Raw genomic sequence first — 16,696 nt, 5'->3', positions numbered from 1 at the left:
GTTGCAAATATCTTACTCAAGAGTGTTTCAAACCCAGATGAGGACAAATTATGTGATGGAAGGCAAGAATAATGTGAGAACTTGCCCTGCAGCCCTCTCCTGAAGTTCTGATCACCCTTCCTTCCTGTGACTAAATGAAGAAAAGCTCACCAAGACAGCAAAGACCAACCTTTTAATAGGCTCTAATGTCACAGCCCATCTAAGCTGAGGCAGGATGTAAACTGAAAATGTAATTGCTTTAGGAGCAAGACAGACTCTTCCTGGAGGCAAATCAGCCCTCAGGAGATCTGAATTAACCTCCAAAGAGCCTCTCTTTGCAGTGGCTATGCAGGAAGCTTAACAATTACATGCCTAATGATGGCACCTCAGCTACCTGCCTGCATTTCAGTGGGTTGAATCAAGATTTAGCAATTACTTGGAGTTCTTAAGCAAAAAGAACTGAACTTCATCAAGTTTCCTCTCCTAAAGCTCCCTTGTAACTCTTGTTACAGCAAAAGAGGTTCATTAAATGAGAGGCGACTGTGCCTCTAAAATAAAGGTTTGGTTTGGAGTTTGTGTTTTTTGTGGGGTTTTTTTGAGATTGTTTATGTTTAAAGATGTAGGGAGTGATTCATCTCACATAAGTGAGCTGTATCCTTTAGGATGAGGTGAATCACACCCTGGTCTGCACTGGCTTCACCTACACAGACTCTAAGGCAGTGTCAAGTGTTGGTGCTGACTGCAGTGGAGTCATACAACTCAATCAGAGGATTCCTAGCCTTCCTGCTGTCCTTCCAGGGTCTTCTTGAGCAGGGAATAAAGGATGGGATACACCAATCAGAGCTGGAAGATTTTGCAAGCAGAAATTCTTTAAGATCTGCTGATGACCTTCCCCCCAGTTCCTGCAGAGTTACCAGAGAGAGAGACCTCCAGAAAAGAAGGATTATGAAACTTGAAGCTCCTTTGGTGGAAGGCTATTTGCTCACAGGAGGGAGGGGGAGAACTGCTGCCTGGTGCCTGAAACCACCCACGTGTTTACCAGTGATGAGAAGAAAGCATTTCTGAAACAAACTGCACACCCATTAATTCAAATCCTGCTTCAGACAGGATGGAAGTTTGGAAATCATCCAGATGTTTTATCTCACCTCAGCAGGGTGGATTCTTCAGAGAGAAACCAAAGGCTTAATAAGTGAGAATTTCTCATCCCTTTCTTATCTTCTGATAGGCTCAGCCTGCAAGCCAAATCTCGAGAATTTAGAGGTGAACCTCCCTGACCAGATTAAATATGCCTTGGGAGTATTAAATCAATCAGACTGGTCCAGGCTTGGGTACAATGTCACCTATCTGTCATGGATCTGGAAAGGGTTTTTTTTCTTAATTTGTACTTTGTTTATATGTGTCACTTGGCATCCCCCTGCTCTGAGAAGATGAGGATCTGGGTTCACAAATGCAACCAAACTTCAGCCAGATTTAGGCACTGACGTGTGGTCATGGCACACAGAACTTCTGAATCACCTGGGACTCAAAGTGCACTTGAACTTTGCTTTTCCCTTTTTTTCTTGCATTATCCATGTTTGCATCTCATCTTCTGCATTGTGGCAAAATTGGGCACCAGTCATGAAGGTCTTAACACACCCTCACCAAAAGCATTGCTCTGGCCTAACTTAGTGGGAATCTGCTGAGCACCAAAAACTGAGAGTCCCTCCTTGGTACAAGAAAAGAAGCCCAGAGTTCACTTTAGGTCAGGTCTCCAACCCAAGCTGAAAGCTGTGGGAGATCTCGACCTCAACCAACAGCAAACACTTGATCTGCTCGCTCCCATTACCTGGAAAATCTTCTTGGCATGATAGTCATCGACTTCAATGTTCACTTCTTTCAGGAAATCTTTGAGCTCTTTCAAGCTCATCTTGTTGTCTTTGTTTTTATCAGCTTTGCGCAGGCAGGTGTGAATCCAGCTGCAGGGTGATGTAAGGGAAATCTTTCCAGGTCAGTGCCTACCCTAAACACCACCCTTCTGCTGCACATGCCAGGGGGGAAATCCTCTTCTGAAGGCTCTGAACCACCCCTCCAGCTGCTGTAAATCAGCACAGTCCCCCTGAACAGCTGAAATCATCTCACCTTCTGCTCCAACAGAGCAAAACGGTGCTTTGGCAGAAGGAAAATGTGCTGTGATACAAGGAATCATGACCTGGGAGAAGCTTTTCACCATCTGGCCAAGGCTGGATCAGCTCTCTTTACCCTGTAGGAGTTTCTGGCCACGGCCAGAAACAGCCTGATTTCTCTTTTATGACAGAAAGTACATTCTGCTCCAGACAGTTAAAAGGGGAGAAAGGAAAGAATGAACAGAGCTCCCAAGAGGAGCTTGGTAAACTCATTGTTGCAGATTTGGTCAATATTCAGTATATCACGGGGAACACTGAACTCCAAAAGAAGCACTAATATTAATTTTTGAACTCAACTTCAGCTTCTCTACATTTTTAGGAGTTTCTACCTATCTGTCCTGAGAACTTTGTTGTGAGCAGAATTAAACCAAACTCTGTGGGTCTTGGCTTCCCCTCATGAAAGCATGATTTAATCACTTTAGTATATCTATATCTATATCTATGGATCTGGAGTAATTGCTATAAGAATGAGCTTTTTAATGTAATGTCATAATTTAAACTGGGTCTCCCGTTTTCTTTCAGTCTCTTGGGAAAATAATTTTAGAGAGTCGAGATACACTGCAGTTTTAAACAACAAAAAAAAAATGGTTTTTTTGCATCATGGAACTGACTGTCTAATTTGCTTTACTGTCAAATACAAAAGGTCATCCAGAAAAAATATCTACTTTTCAATAGGAAAAATGATCAAAGCAAAAATTTGATCTCTGTGAATGTAACCTTCCACATCTCGCATGGCTTCAAACCCATCCTAGAAAAGCTTCCAAAAAAATGCCCAACCTGAATGTCAATCAGAGTAAAGCTGAGGATTAGCAAATACCAGCTGAGGCACATAGTCCTGTAACATTTTAACTGGGCCTTTCAAAATGACCCCAAAAAAAGGGCATCAACAGCCTTAGGGGCTGTAGACATAACCTGAAACAGAGTGTTCACCACGGCTTCCACTGCACTCAAACATTTCCTAGCAATGGAAATATGTGTAAACTGTTTGTAAGTATTGTTTGTCTCATGGAAAGTTGAACTTTCTGGCTTTAAAAATCTTGGCAGGTGCTAAGCAATGACCTCACCCCGCATCCGTCTTAGCCTGGTAATATTAATATTCCCCTTCTTTAGGCATGGAAACCAAAATAAAGACAGGCTAGGTTTTCCCTGCTCCCAAGGACACTCCAGGGCCCTGAACAAGGCTCTGGCTTGGACTGATTCTTCCCAGAAAACCAAGTTTGAGTCATGAAGCTCCCAAGAGCAGAGGAAGGGAGCACACCACATCCACCCCAGGGTGCAGGACACCCCCTCCACCAGCCGTGCTCCAAAGAGGGTCTGCTCAGACTGGGAACGTGGTGCCCTCAGTGGTGCCACCCATTCACACCCAACCCTGCACCTCAGCTCCCCTCCACAGCCTTCCCTAAAAACAACAGGCAGGAGTAAAGCCCAGCTCCAGCCAGCCAAGAGGAAATCCAGGAGCAGCAGGGTGGGATAACAGTAACTGTGCATAGAAACTGCTCTCTTCGTGCCAACCACTGCAAAAAACCACCTCACTTAAAAAGCCTGCACCACTTCCACTGGTCACGAGCACCCAGGATCAGGCACATCCCCAAAGTCCTCTCTGGAAGACGATATTTGGGCAGTAAATGCATCTGCAGAAGAGTATGCCCAGGTCCCACCTGTGAATGGAAGATGCTTTCCTGTTAGATCCTTTCCCAGGAGGCTGAGAAATGCAGGAGGGAAATCAGAGAGCCCAGACACACACAGGGAGCCCTCACACTGCAAGGACAAGCAGCAAAAAGAGAAAATGGAGTGTAGAGACAACTGGGGCTTCAGCCTGTTGTGTCAGCAAATATTTTTGCAGCATTCTGACCCAAAACCACCCAAACTCCCCATCCATCTCTATCCCCTTGACTTCAGGGGAGCTTAGAGGAGCTGGATCAACCAAGCACTTCAACTCAAATTCTTCCCACCTGATGCAAACGACATTTTTCAGGCCTGGCTGTGGATCTTTCTTTCACCTTGTGTGCCCGTGTGGGCCTGTGTGGACCAGGAAAAAGCTGCTCCCACTCCTGTACACATCCAGAGCGAGCCTGCTTCCTGCCTCTTGTTTGTAAAGGATATGCCAGCTCCAGGGCTACCACTTCTCTATGAGAAACCAAAGGGGGGGGGGGGTGACTGAAACTACCTGGCAGATATCCCATGAATGTGCTCAGAACAGAAAATGCTGCAAAACCTTCTGGTAAGTGCTTTCAAACCAGAAGAAAAGCTCATACATAAATCCCAGAACCGGAGCAGACGGTGCCACCCTGCTCACATGAAAAGTCCTCTGTATTTTCTGCTCTGAAGCCTTCCCTGCACACATACCTGCAATATTTGCTAAATAAGCCATGCCAGCTTGCTGCAGGGTTGAATCTGAGGCTTAATAAAGCATAACTGTGTGTATAAGAACGTCAGAAATGCTCACCAAGCATGTGGGAGGGTTTTGTCTGGGCAGGAAAGCAGGACTGGACAGACACATAAGACACTCAATCAAGTCCCTTTCCACCACAGTATATTATAAGCAGAGCAATCCCCACCTGAAAATAGCAGGGTTTTTGCTTTCAATCCTTGTTTTCAAAAACTTGCACATTCCTTGCTTGTTTTGCAAGGCTTTGGGAGGCTGGAAAAGACACAGTGCAAGTCAGTTCTCCACTCATGGGGGACAGGCAGGGGACACAACACTTCCCCTCATCTCCTGACTCTTCCCCTTCTGTGCTCACAGATGCAAAGCACACTCCTGAGGTTTAAGCAAGATCTGAGTGAGCCCACACTGCCAAGCAAACCCGGTGAAGGCAGACTAAATTTAAAAAAACCCAGGCTTTAATTAAACATCATCACATTTCAAATGAGATATCATGCTGTTCTGTAATTCCAGGTTACGTTAAATGGCCTGAGACAATCCCAGATTGGAAGCCAGCACGGCATGGTAATTACTCTTCCAGAAATATGGTTTGCCTACCCACCCTATTTAGCTTCGATTCTGCTTTCCAAAGACAGAGAGGCACTTTTCCATGCTGGAAATTTACAGCCTTCTTCCCTAGCAAATGTCATTGTTATTTTCCCCCTTAGCAATCTTGTCTCTTCTTATGGGGAAGTGTTTCAGCAATATCTTCAATTTGAAGAGCTCCAGGGACAGCTTTGTGTTACCCAGATTTTCCCCTACACACTGTGGGGTGGCTGAGGAGTGACCATAGAGCCCAGAGCTTGAAAAACCATCCAAAAAGACACTCATAGTGCAGGAGATAAACACAGCATCCCATCCCAGGCACATCAGAACTAATGGAGTCTGATTCTTTTAAACAAACAGCACTATGGCTGTGCAAGTGCTTATTAGACTTTCAGAACCCACAGAAGAGTAAAGCTTGATGAAAGCTCAGCATTTATGCACCATCTCCTTCACCATCAGTACATTATCACCCAGCAGAGAACCCTCATGGGGTGAAGCCTTGACTGAGGGCAAGACCCCCTATCGCCTGCTTAGGCTCAAACTCCAGCTCCGGGATTTTCCCCAGCTGAGGATTTTGGATCTCCCCTCCCCTCTGCAGATGCTTTGATGTTGAACAAGCCATGAAGCTCACACAGCCTTCTCTCACCAAGAGAGAGGTCTGGTTGTCCTCTCTGAAAGCTGGATTCCTATCTTTGGGAAGCTTAAAGGGACTTAATATTTTATGACTGTCTGTCAAATCAGGGTGAAATCAGCCAGCAGGTTCACATGTCACAGTCGGGGTCTCGGACACACAGGGACCGAGAAATCCACACACAAATATGTGCAAATCCACAAACAGACATTCTCTCTTTTTACATGTGACACCCAGGGTCATAAAGCAACTTACTGAGTGAAATGCAGCCCCAGGGAGGATTCCCTGTGAATTCAGCAGAGCCAAGATCTCACCCAATGACAAACTCTCTCCCCATTTCATAAGGAATTCACTCTCCTTCCCTGCTCTGCTCCTTTTCCTTTCCGATCCCTGCACAGTCACCAGAGCAACTGCAGATTTTTTCAGGGTAAAACCTCCTGCCATGCTGAGGCAAATTCAGAGTAATTTCACTGGAGTCAGTGGAGATACCCCAGAGCAAATTTGGCAGTGAGAAGAATCAGTTCCCTTGCCTTGTATTACCGAGAAACACGATAAACAGCATGGGCTTTTCATGCCTTGCCAAGAAGTGCCTGTCCTGGAGTTCACTGCAATGCAAGTGAAACAGACCCCTGAAGAACACAAAAAAGTAATGATTGTTTTATCTGGAGCTCCATGAAAGAGGCAATTCTTTGCTTGAGGAGCTACATTAAGCCTGAATCCACTCTTGCTGGTATCACCATAAAACAAGGGGGAAAAAGCACTGGAAACCAGAGAGTTTGCCTGGGTGCAAAAATCAGCGTGAGGGAAAACTCAGTGCCCAGGGCCAGCAGGGGAAAAAAGGAGGTTATTCTACTATCTCCACCCACAGGGAAAGACAAGTGCATCTTTGTCTGTGATTAATCATTTTATAAGGCAAAGGATACTGTTGGAGTTTCTGTTTCTGGTTCATGGAGTTGCTGTGGGCTATGATTTTCCCAAGGCCGGAGATCCAGTGGTTGGCATCATCCTCTGAACTCGCAATGAGGTCCAGGTTTTTCCGCTGGTCTTTGAAGATGATGGAAAAGCAGCGATACTCCGGGACATCCTTGGCGTATTTTTCCATACCTTCTGTTTTATGGCCTGACCTCACATCCCGAATATCTTCAATGGAGACTGTGGAAAGAAAGCAGAGCCTGCTGTCAGCAGGGGTTCAGTCAGCCTTATCTCTCCTTGGTGAGGGACACTAAAAAATTACTCTTTCTCCTTTTCCTGAAACCTTTGGAGGGTTCCCTTCCCTCTCCTCCCTTCATCAAACTTTGGTACTAAAGAAAGCTCAAATCAAAAGGGCCAGAAAGAGTAAGAGATTTTAAAAAGGAAAACTCTTTCCCCATGTTCTTTACTTAACAAAGAAGCAGAATATGCACAAGGTGCTGTACTGTGATATCCTGTTTGTGAGATACAAATCACTGCCGAGAGTTTGGTTCCGAGTTTTTGGAGCATCCCTGACTTGAGCATCCCTTGACTCATCACCCATAAGAATGGGGAGAGTGGGGGATGTGCCTTGCTGTGAACATCACCTCACAGGAAAATTCTGTAATCACAGAATGGTTGGGGTTGGAAGGGACCTTAAAAATCACCTTGTTCCAAGCCCCTGCCATGGGCAGGGACACCTCCCACTAAACCAGGTTGATCCAAGCTCTGTCCAACTTGGCCTTGGACACTTCCAGGGATGGGGCAGCCACAACCTCTCTGAGCAAATTGAGAGGTGACTTCAGTAAGATGAGGGCAGGGACCAAAATAGTCTTTCTTTAGGTTGCAAAAAAAGTGAGAAGGTACAATTTAAAACCCCATCTATTCTTCTCAGTCATACTAGTGCAAATTAGAGAGACAAAGACCAAAGCTTCTGGGTAGTCTGGTGTTACCCACACTCCATCCTTGGCCCTATCAAAGGTAGACTTAATCCTCCTTGCTGCAAGAAAGGAAAATACTGTTTTCAACATCATCTTTTCCCCATTCCCATCTGGGCCACTCAGCTGGTGGAAATGAGCCCTGAAGTTGCACCACATTTGCAAAAGGCAATCCAGAAGGAGCAGTGTATTAAGAGACTATTTTATTCAACAAATTTAAGTAGTGCAGATCCCCCCCACATCTCCCTGAGAGCATTCAGGCACCCTCAAACTGGTTTATTATCAGGCAAACGCCTGGCAGCAACCACAGCCTCTTTTTGCCCTTCATGGTCCACTTAATACATGTACAGAGACCTGGCACAGGTTGCCCAGAGAAGCTGTGGCTGCCCCATCCCTGGAAGTGTCCAAGGCCAGGTTGGACGGGGCTTGGAGAAACCTGGGATAGTGGAAGGTGTCCCTGCCCGTGGCAGGAGGGTGGAACTGGGTGGTCTTTAAGGTGCCCTCCACCCAAACCACTTTAGGATTCTCTGATTCTATGAGAGGACTGAGAGGAAAGGATAGAAACTTCTTAACCACATTTGACTGACGAGAAACTTAACACCGAAGTAAGGATGGCACCTACACACAAAAAATGGCAAAAATGTTTGCAAAGTGATGGATTTCACAACCAAAAAAATCTCTTGGCATTTTCTTGGGTAGGAGACAGACCAGGTACATTTTTCAAACATCTGCCAGTACTTGGGCACACCTAGAAACAACAACACACCTGAGAAATATTCAGCCATCTCCTATAACAGGCTTGCTAAAAAAATAGACACAATCACAGGAAACGAGGGAAAAAAAGTGCTTAACTTCTACTCTACCTCAAACTGTAAATTACAGTTAAAAATTATTTCCTCTGTCACAGTTATGTGAGAACAATTTTATGTGAGCTTATCTTGAAGGAGCTCTGTTGAAAAGCAGTGTGTGAGCGTAAAATATCTCCACAGTTTATCTGAATAGGAAAAACTTACCTTTAAACAGCCATTTCACATCATTAAAGTGCCCAGTTCATTCAGAGTCAACACTGCAGAAAAACCCAACTCATTATCCACCCTGCACATTTTTATCATGGCTGCCCTGGGATCATCCACAATTCACCAGATGCTCACTAGAGTTTGAAAACTTTCCTTTTTTTCCCCCAGAGCAGTCACAGTAATGCTCAGCTGCTGGGAAAAAAGGGAAAAAAAAGAAACACCCAAAATTTCAGTCTTCAAAAATCACTGGCTTCCCAAAACCAACACTTAACATTTGCTCCAAATTCTCACCAGATGGTGGGGTGGTCAAACATCTTCCATAGCACTTTGTTGGTTTGCTTCCTATAGAAGGACACACCACGAGGAGCTTCCTAGAGCTCCTCCCGGACAATCATGAGCCATTATCTTTGTGTGGTCTTTGATTATCACTTCCTAAAGGGCAACAGTTGAGCAGCTGAGGGGAGGGGAGGAAAAGGCTGGGTTGGGATGGGCTGCTGTGGAATTGTGTTATCTGGCCAATTTACCTTTGTGAAAAAGTTTGAGTACTAAAGCCTGGAGATTTTGCCCTTTAATTAGGACACTGAGCAAGTGATAGAGGCTGAGCCTCGGGTAGAACTTCACCCTTAACATAAAGCATGGTATCACATTTGGACAGATTCAGAAAGTCTAAAGTTTAGTTGGATCCTTTTATAACCAGTAGGAGGAAAAAAAAAAAAAAAAAAGGAGCTTTTGGAACATAAATGTTCTGTTCTATTGTTCTATTTAAACAAAAACTTCAGACTAAGATAAATCATACCCTTAATCAATGGCTACAGAGGACCCTTGACCAGAAAGGAAGTCCAGGCTGAGCATCCCAGATGCAGAAGAATCCATAAATAAGTGATTCTCCTCCATTCTGGGTCTTTTCTGCTTATGGCAGTGCAAGTGGAAGGATCATCCTGTTATTCCTCATCACCTGCCAACTGCTCACCACTGCTTGGCTCATAAGAGTTATTGTCCTTCAGAATGGCTAGTTAGTCTGCTTGTGCAATCAATCCCTAAACTTTGGGTTGGCAACAACCTGGTGTTTCCAAAACTAGAAAATCTGATGTTAAATATTGGAAATTTAGGAGGGATTCTTTGGAAACCATTACATGGCTTCGTGACTCCACTGGAAAAGAGAGCTGTGTGGGAGGAAAAGAAGATTGAAAACCTGTGTCTGGAAGGCCTGCCTTGATCTCTTTGAGGTGTGTTGAGAAGAGGATGATGAAGGTAACAGAGTTCCTCAATGCAGAAAAGACACAAGGCTGAAGAGCAGGATTGGTGTCTACTGTAGTCACACGAGACAAGGAGAGAAACTATCAACACAGGAACTGTCAAAAGAGCAGGGTAGGGGAGGACACTTTTTAAAGCTTTCCATAACTTGGTCGTGTGTTTTCATCTATCAATAAAAAAGCTGAAGCCAAAGGAGTCAGCCCAAGCCATCTGCAAAAGTTATCTCTTTTCTGGAAAATCTTAACCCAGCATGAGTACTTTATCAGCTGCTCCCAGACAGCCAGTGCACTGCATTAGCAGTCCCAAACTAACTGTGTGCTCAGCTGAGCTATCTGCGAGGAGAAATCAAAAATAACTGGGGGACAGACACGTTTCACAGCGGAGGGACACCCGCAGCAATGCCCATCAATCACACAACCCTGCAACCTCCCTGTTCCTTCCCCGCCACGCCACAGCGGGGAGATAACCACGAGCAGAAGAGAATCTGGAAAGTCTGCATCTGCTTCTCCCGAGTGTTTACGTCTGCCGAAGAGGTGGTTTGTACAAAGCCCAAAACATGACGCACAGCCCGAGGAAGCTCGTGTTCTTCCTGGCCTCCAGACACAGAGCCACACAGGTTACGTCCTGGTCAGCCTTCCCGGCTGCTGTGGGTGCTGCCCAGACGGTGCCACAGCTGAAGGCTCCCCACTGACACGGACACACAGCGGGGTTCTCTGGAGCCAGTGAAATTCCTCCTGCCTGAGCTACTCTCAGGGAGATGTTGGGAACTTTCTTTTTTAACCCTCCTTTCAGTTTTCATCACCGGATCCTGCCCTTGTGCTTCCCCCTTGTTAATCCTCAGCCCAGTGCCCTTCTCCTGTTTCACCCACGGCATCGGCAGGCAGGGATGGGTCAGGCCTGCAGGATCCATGAGGCCGGTTTTGACAGCAGTGATGTTTTCAAGCAACCAACATGGATCTTTTGGGCATCTCTTTTGATTTGGATTTCTCTCCTCATGGCTTTCAGGGAGCTTGCTGTTACACTTGCAAGCTCATCTCCTCATGCAGAAGGAAGAGGAACACCTCCCAGAGGAAATCAACTGGATGACTTTTAAGGTTCCTCCCAACCCAAGCCATTCTATGATTCCAGTGTACAAGTGTTGAAGATCCAGAAGAACAACCCTGACAAGGTTCCTAATGATCAGAGAAACTGTCTGAGAGATGAGCCCTGGCCACTTCCCTCTCAATCTCTTCTCCCATCATTGTCCCACAAGTGAAATGTCCAGACTGCACTGGGAGCATGGACAGTAAACTCTTTGGTAACCGCAAAGAACACAGGGAAAGGAGGAACAGAGGCAGAGAGCAATCACTTTTTTTCCCCCCTGTTTGACAGGCAGCCCTTTGAGAGGAGATATTTCGTCAGGAATCTTTGTCAAGAGAGAGAATAAGAAAATGAACCCACATCTGCAAACTACTGAGCACGTGAAGGACAAGGAGCAACAGGTGCTTCTCTTTTCTTGTGCCTTTGCTGATAAAGAGGGAGAGGAGGGTCACTGTACAGACACTTGGAGGCACTGCCAGAACAGCTGTTTCACTGGGGAAGGGGGGCAGCTTTTCACTCTGGGGGAAACTACTCCTCAGATCCCTTCCTTATCCTGCCCCCCCTGTCATTAGTAAGTGATCCCTGCAATGTGGCGTTCAGTCACATCGAATTACTCCATCCCACTCTAATTGCCTCCATAAGTCACTCCTGTTTACCGTCAGGAAACGCAGATGAGAAACGTGCTCAGCCGTTAACAGCCTGCTCAGCATCCCTCGTGTCTGCGGAGAGCTCGGGCCCTCACCAGCTGCACCTCGGCCAGCAGGGCTCAGCATCTTGTCAGGAGCAGATGAGAGCTGCTGCCTGCCCCCAGGACCGCCCCACAGAGACACGGCACGGGTGTCACACCACGCTGAGCACGCGGGGTTGAACTGGCACCGCCTGCTGCTCCTTGCTTTGGTTTCACCCCACGAAGAACCGTTCAGTTGATTTGGGTTTCCCAGCAGGGGGCTGATGCTGATGGCCAAACGCTGCTGGGATCAGGACCTTTGTAATCAGTGGGAGCTGGAGCGCTGTCAGCTCCCCGGGCCGGCAATACCACAGGCTATCCGTCAGCCTCGCCCCTGAGGGGTGTTCATCATAGTGACTCACGGGGGGATTTAGCATGAGCCCCGCTGTGCTGTGCCTTCTTAGCCCTGACCACACTGCTCTCTCATCTCCCCGTGCGTGAATTACTGCAGGTCCCAGCTGCTGAATCCTCATCCATTCTCTTCTCTGCTCCCCATGCACTGACACGCTCAGCAGGTTGTTTTAACTGGAGATCAGCTGCACAGCAGTCTGCCCTCCCTGCTGGCGTGTGTCATCCGCTGACAACCAGTGATATAATGCACATGCAATTTTACAGGTTGTCTGGAAATCCCTTTTAATATAAGGTCTTTACCCAGCCTTTCTGTCTGCCCATCACAGCTTGGGGCGCTGATGTAAACAGAGTGGTCTCTATTTACATTCCTTCCACACATCCCAACCAGGGCCCTGCAAGCCATTTCAGCGACTGGTTCCTACTTCTCCCGCCGCTAAATTTGGATCTGAGGCTCTCAACACTTCTGCCTTTGCGTTTAACATAACTGTGGAGAACAAGGTCAATATTTGTCAGCGCACTGCCTGTGATGAAAACTGTCCCGGCGACATGCGCGGTGGCCTGATTGAAAACTCAATCGAAGAAACAGGCAGCCCTGCACTCAAAATGACGTGTTTTATGGGTTGAGTGATTTTGATAAAAACTAATGAGACCCACAGACAGACGGTTTTGTTTTCACAGCTGACGGCCGCCTTGCATAACACATTCACCATCAGCAAATATTTTTCCGGGGATAAATACTTGTCTGACCACGGAGCAATGATTCCTAAAGAAAACTGCAGAAGGCAGCTGTAGGTGCAGCCAGCTACCTGCTGTGCTGTGTGCATACAGGCTGCTGAGAGTTTCTGTTGACTTTAGAACACTGATATCAGGAACAATTTAAAGCTTTCACTTCTAGACTCGAGCAAGCACACAGAAATATCACATCCTTCCTGTTCTTCTGCAAGCAAGTTCAGGGCATTAATTCAGTGGAGACAAGCATTTATTCTTCAAAAAAAAGTGGAATGGTATGTTCACTGCACAGCATTTTGAGGACACTCCTAAATTTCACAGCAAGACAAAAGTGAAGGAAAAGGTTTTCTGCTGAAAAATGTCCCATAACTGGGCCAGAATTCAGAGGAACTGGAACAAATTTTGTGTCTTTTTAATAGTGAGATAACTAATTACTACATCAAAAGACCAATTTCATGACCTTAAATAATAATACAATCACCACTTGCAACACTCAGTAGTGCAACTGAATTTAGTTCACCCCTGAAAGTTGCTCCCAAAGCAGATTATTTTAATCAAAATACAGAAAAAAAAAAAATAAAATCCAACAATAGCAGTTTTTACGTAAAGCTTTTGGCCAGAAATGGAACTATTTCAGCTAAAACTCCCGAAGTTCTTTCTTGACTTCACTGCTCTGACTCAAGGACGCGCCCCCAGTGAGTCATCTCTGGTTTGGTGAGCGAAGCTCATTCAGGGCTGCCACGGAAAACGTCACCTCCCTGAGCCTCCAGCAGAGACAGAGTGCAGGAGGTACCAAAGCACCGTCTCTGGGGCCCCACTGTAGCACCCCTAAACCTAAATGACTCACTCAGTCTTCTCCTTCTGCCTTTGAATATTCTGTTCCTCCACCAAACGCTCAAAAGGATGCTTCAGTGGAAAGTTTGCAGCCATGCCTACAAATCCCCGGGTTCAGAGAGTTTTTAAAGGGATTGAGTCTGGCTTAAGTGAGCTCACACAAGGGATTACAGCTGGTTTAAGAAAATACTTTCAAAAATCAATTTCACTGAAAGCAGGCAATGCTTTTTTTTCTTTTTGCTCTTTTTATTTCACACAGATGAGATCTGATATTTGACAACAGCTAAACAAGATGATGCTAGTGACAGTCTGCTGCTCCTGCCATCCAGTCCCTCTGCCCCCTTTGACTCTCCTCCCTCGCACCACAGTGATGCTCAGCAGGGAACTGGCTCAGAATGAACTGTTCTCCAGCTCCCGTGCACAAATCTTCTCTTTGCCCCAAAACTGTTAATTGTGCAACCTGAACTCTGTTTCCTCAGCCCAGGGAGAAAGCTGTGTAAAATCCTCACGGGCCAAAGAAGCATCCACCCTGCCCATGGCCCTACACAACATTTAGGGTAACACAGCAGTGTGTTTGTGGATCTGATGTGCAGCCCAGACACAGCATGGAGCAGGCTCTGCTGAAAAATGGGTGCTTTTCTGCTGCCCTTCATGCCCAGCATTCCCATATCTCTGCTGGAGGCAACCAGAGAGCACACACAGGGCAGAACATGCTTGTTGGAAAACTGACTTAAGATGCTTCAAGGGCTTTTGGAAAAAAACCCTGTTCCCTTGGACTTAAATGGAACATACTGAAAAGTTATGGACAATAAGGAAAAAATGGATCATGTTCTACCTGCGTAGAAACCATTTTGGAACAGCAGCCTACCCCCTGTGGGTGTTACAGCTATGAAGACAGCATCCAATCTAAGTTGTCTAATCCCAGTTGTTTAAAATAAAGACAACAGAGGAAAGTATTGGTTGTACCCTGTGTATCTGAGCCAGGCAATGCCTGTGCCTGTGACAACCCTGATATGTTGGGCTTTTTGAACTTCAGGCATCTGAGATCCTCCTGCCTGACCTTGGCAGTCCCCAGTGTTATCTACTGGGCCCCACCACACAATGGTTTACAAATAGCTTTTCCACATGGTCATAAGAGCAGCAATAGGAATAACAGGAAACCATCCAAACAAAAACATAACCCTCACCCTACCCAGGCTTTGCTCCTCTGAGGTGCATCCATCTGCTCGCCGCCAGCAACGCTGCAGATAAGATTAGACCCTGCTGCTCAAACCTCCCGGTTTCCGTTCTGCTCACTCTTTTTCCATCCTAAAAAGGGAGCTTATCTGCAGGTTTAGGAAGGCTTTGTACTGGAGGGCAAAGCAGCTGTCTGTCAACAAGGAAGAGTGACCCTCTGGAGAGATTTCACGCTGAAGTCCCTGATTTTGGGTCTCAAATCATGACCCTGCACTCCACCTCTGATGGGACCACCTTTGCGCACCACATCAACTGAGAGGGCAGCCGTGGTGGTAGAGCCTGCCTAAGGACACAACAAGAGCTGGGGGTAATCCTCCCTACACCTGGACCCAGAGCAGCCTGGTGAAGTTAAAAGCTCAAGAACTAAACTCAAACCCAGCGATCACTCCATAAACTTGAGAACAGAAGGTCTCCGAGGACCTCTAAATGAGAAAGGCAAAGAGAAGTATGACCAGCACGTTGAGGGAAGTGATTGCCCCTCTACTCTGCTCTCATGATACCCCACCTGGAGTAATGCATCCATCTCTGGGGCCTCCAACATCAGAAGGATGGAAAACTGTTGGAGCAAGTCCAGAGGAAGCCATGAAGATGCTCAGAGGGCTGGAGCCCCTCTGCTGTAGAGACAGGCTGAGAGAGATGGAGTTGTTCAGCCTGGAGAAGAGAAGCCTCCAGGGAGACCTTAGGGACCCTTCCAGTACCTACAGGGGCTACAAGAGAGCTGGAGAGAGACTTTGGACAAGGGCAAGTAGAGATAGAACAAAAAAGAATGGCTTTGAACTGAAAAAGGGCAGGTTTAGATTAATTCTAAGGAAGAAATTCTTTTCTGTGAGGGTGGTGAGGGACCGAAACAGGTTGCCCAGAGAAACTGGCTGCCCCATCCCTGGAGCTGTTCAAGGACAGGTTGGACGGGGCTTTGAGCAATCTGGTGTAGTGGAAGAACCTTTCTCTGGAAGAGGTGTGTGTGCATGGAGTGTCACGGAGCATGCAGGTGCATGTGAGCCACCAGGTAATATCGCTCCCCCTTCACGTTGCACTGAGGACACTCCCAGGGCACAGCAGGCTCTCCTTCCCACAGTGGCACTGCCTCTGTCTCCAGCAGAGTGGCAACACTGGTTGTGCTCAGTTACCAAAGTGTATCTTGAGTGCTGTAAATCCACACCCATGCAGACACACTCCCAAAGCCTGGGCCCAACGCCCAGCTCAAAGGATTTGAGCTCACTCTTGTTGCAGCTCAGTAAATAAAACAGTCACAGTTGTGCCTGCTCCCCATGTCACTGCCTCAGCCATGGAGGCAAAGGGTTCAGCCAGGCAGGCATCAAGGTCTCTGGAGCCACAGCACAGGGATCCCCTTCCCATTTACTCCTGAGGACCAGGAGGGGTCAGGACTGTTGCTGTAGGTGCTCTCTGACCCCATAATTTGGAGTTATGGGCTGGTTCAGAGCACAGGACAGGGAGGTCTGAAAGGGATTTTTCTCAAATCATGTCCTTATTTGTTTTATAGCAAGATATTATCTGGGAAAGGACTTTGGTTTTATATGGGACAGAGCTCAGCAGAGCAGGTGCTCCCAGAGGACAAACATTCACTGAGACCTTTGTGTTTGTAGTTGTTATATGGATTATTGCACTGAGACCTGGAGAGCCCAGCTGAGCTCAGGATCCCACCATGCTGGGCATCCAAACTCAGTAAAGGACAGGCTCCAACCCTAAGGCTCTGGGGAGACCTCACTGCAACTTTCCAGTACCTACAGGGGGCTTACAAAAAAGGAGAGAGAGACACTACTTACATGGGCAGACAGTGATAGGACAAAGGGGAATGGTTTTAAACTAAAAAAGGAAAGACTCA

The 16,696-nt window shown here is 46.7% G+C and overlaps 1 protein-coding gene across 2 annotated transcripts in view; it reads right to left on the bottom strand.

Moving 5' to 3' along the window:
* PLCD1 (phospholipase C delta 1) overlaps positions 1–16,696 on the bottom strand; it is a 51,808-nt gene that overhangs the window by 20,606 nt on the left and 14,506 nt on the right. For both annotated transcript variants that reach the window (XM_050321383.1, XM_050321373.1), the window contains exons 3-4: positions 6,664–6,892; positions 1,805–1,934 (exon numbers count right to left, since the gene is read on the bottom strand). In XM_050321383.1, coding sequence (XP_050177340.1) covers positions 1,805–1,934; positions 6,664–6,892 — 359 coding nt within the window. The remainder of the gene's footprint in view (positions 1–1,804; positions 1,935–6,663; positions 6,893–16,696) is intronic.

This window comes from Myiozetetes cayanensis, unplaced genomic scaffold (assembly GCF_022539395.1).
Source record: "Myiozetetes cayanensis isolate MyiCay16 unplaced genomic scaffold, myiCay2020 scf1, whole genome shotgun sequence".
NCBI lineage: Eukaryota > Metazoa > Chordata > Aves > Passeriformes > Tyrannidae > Myiozetetes > Myiozetetes cayanensis.
Note: the sequence above shows the minus strand (reverse complement) of the source record. Positions and strands in the feature narration are given on the sequence as shown.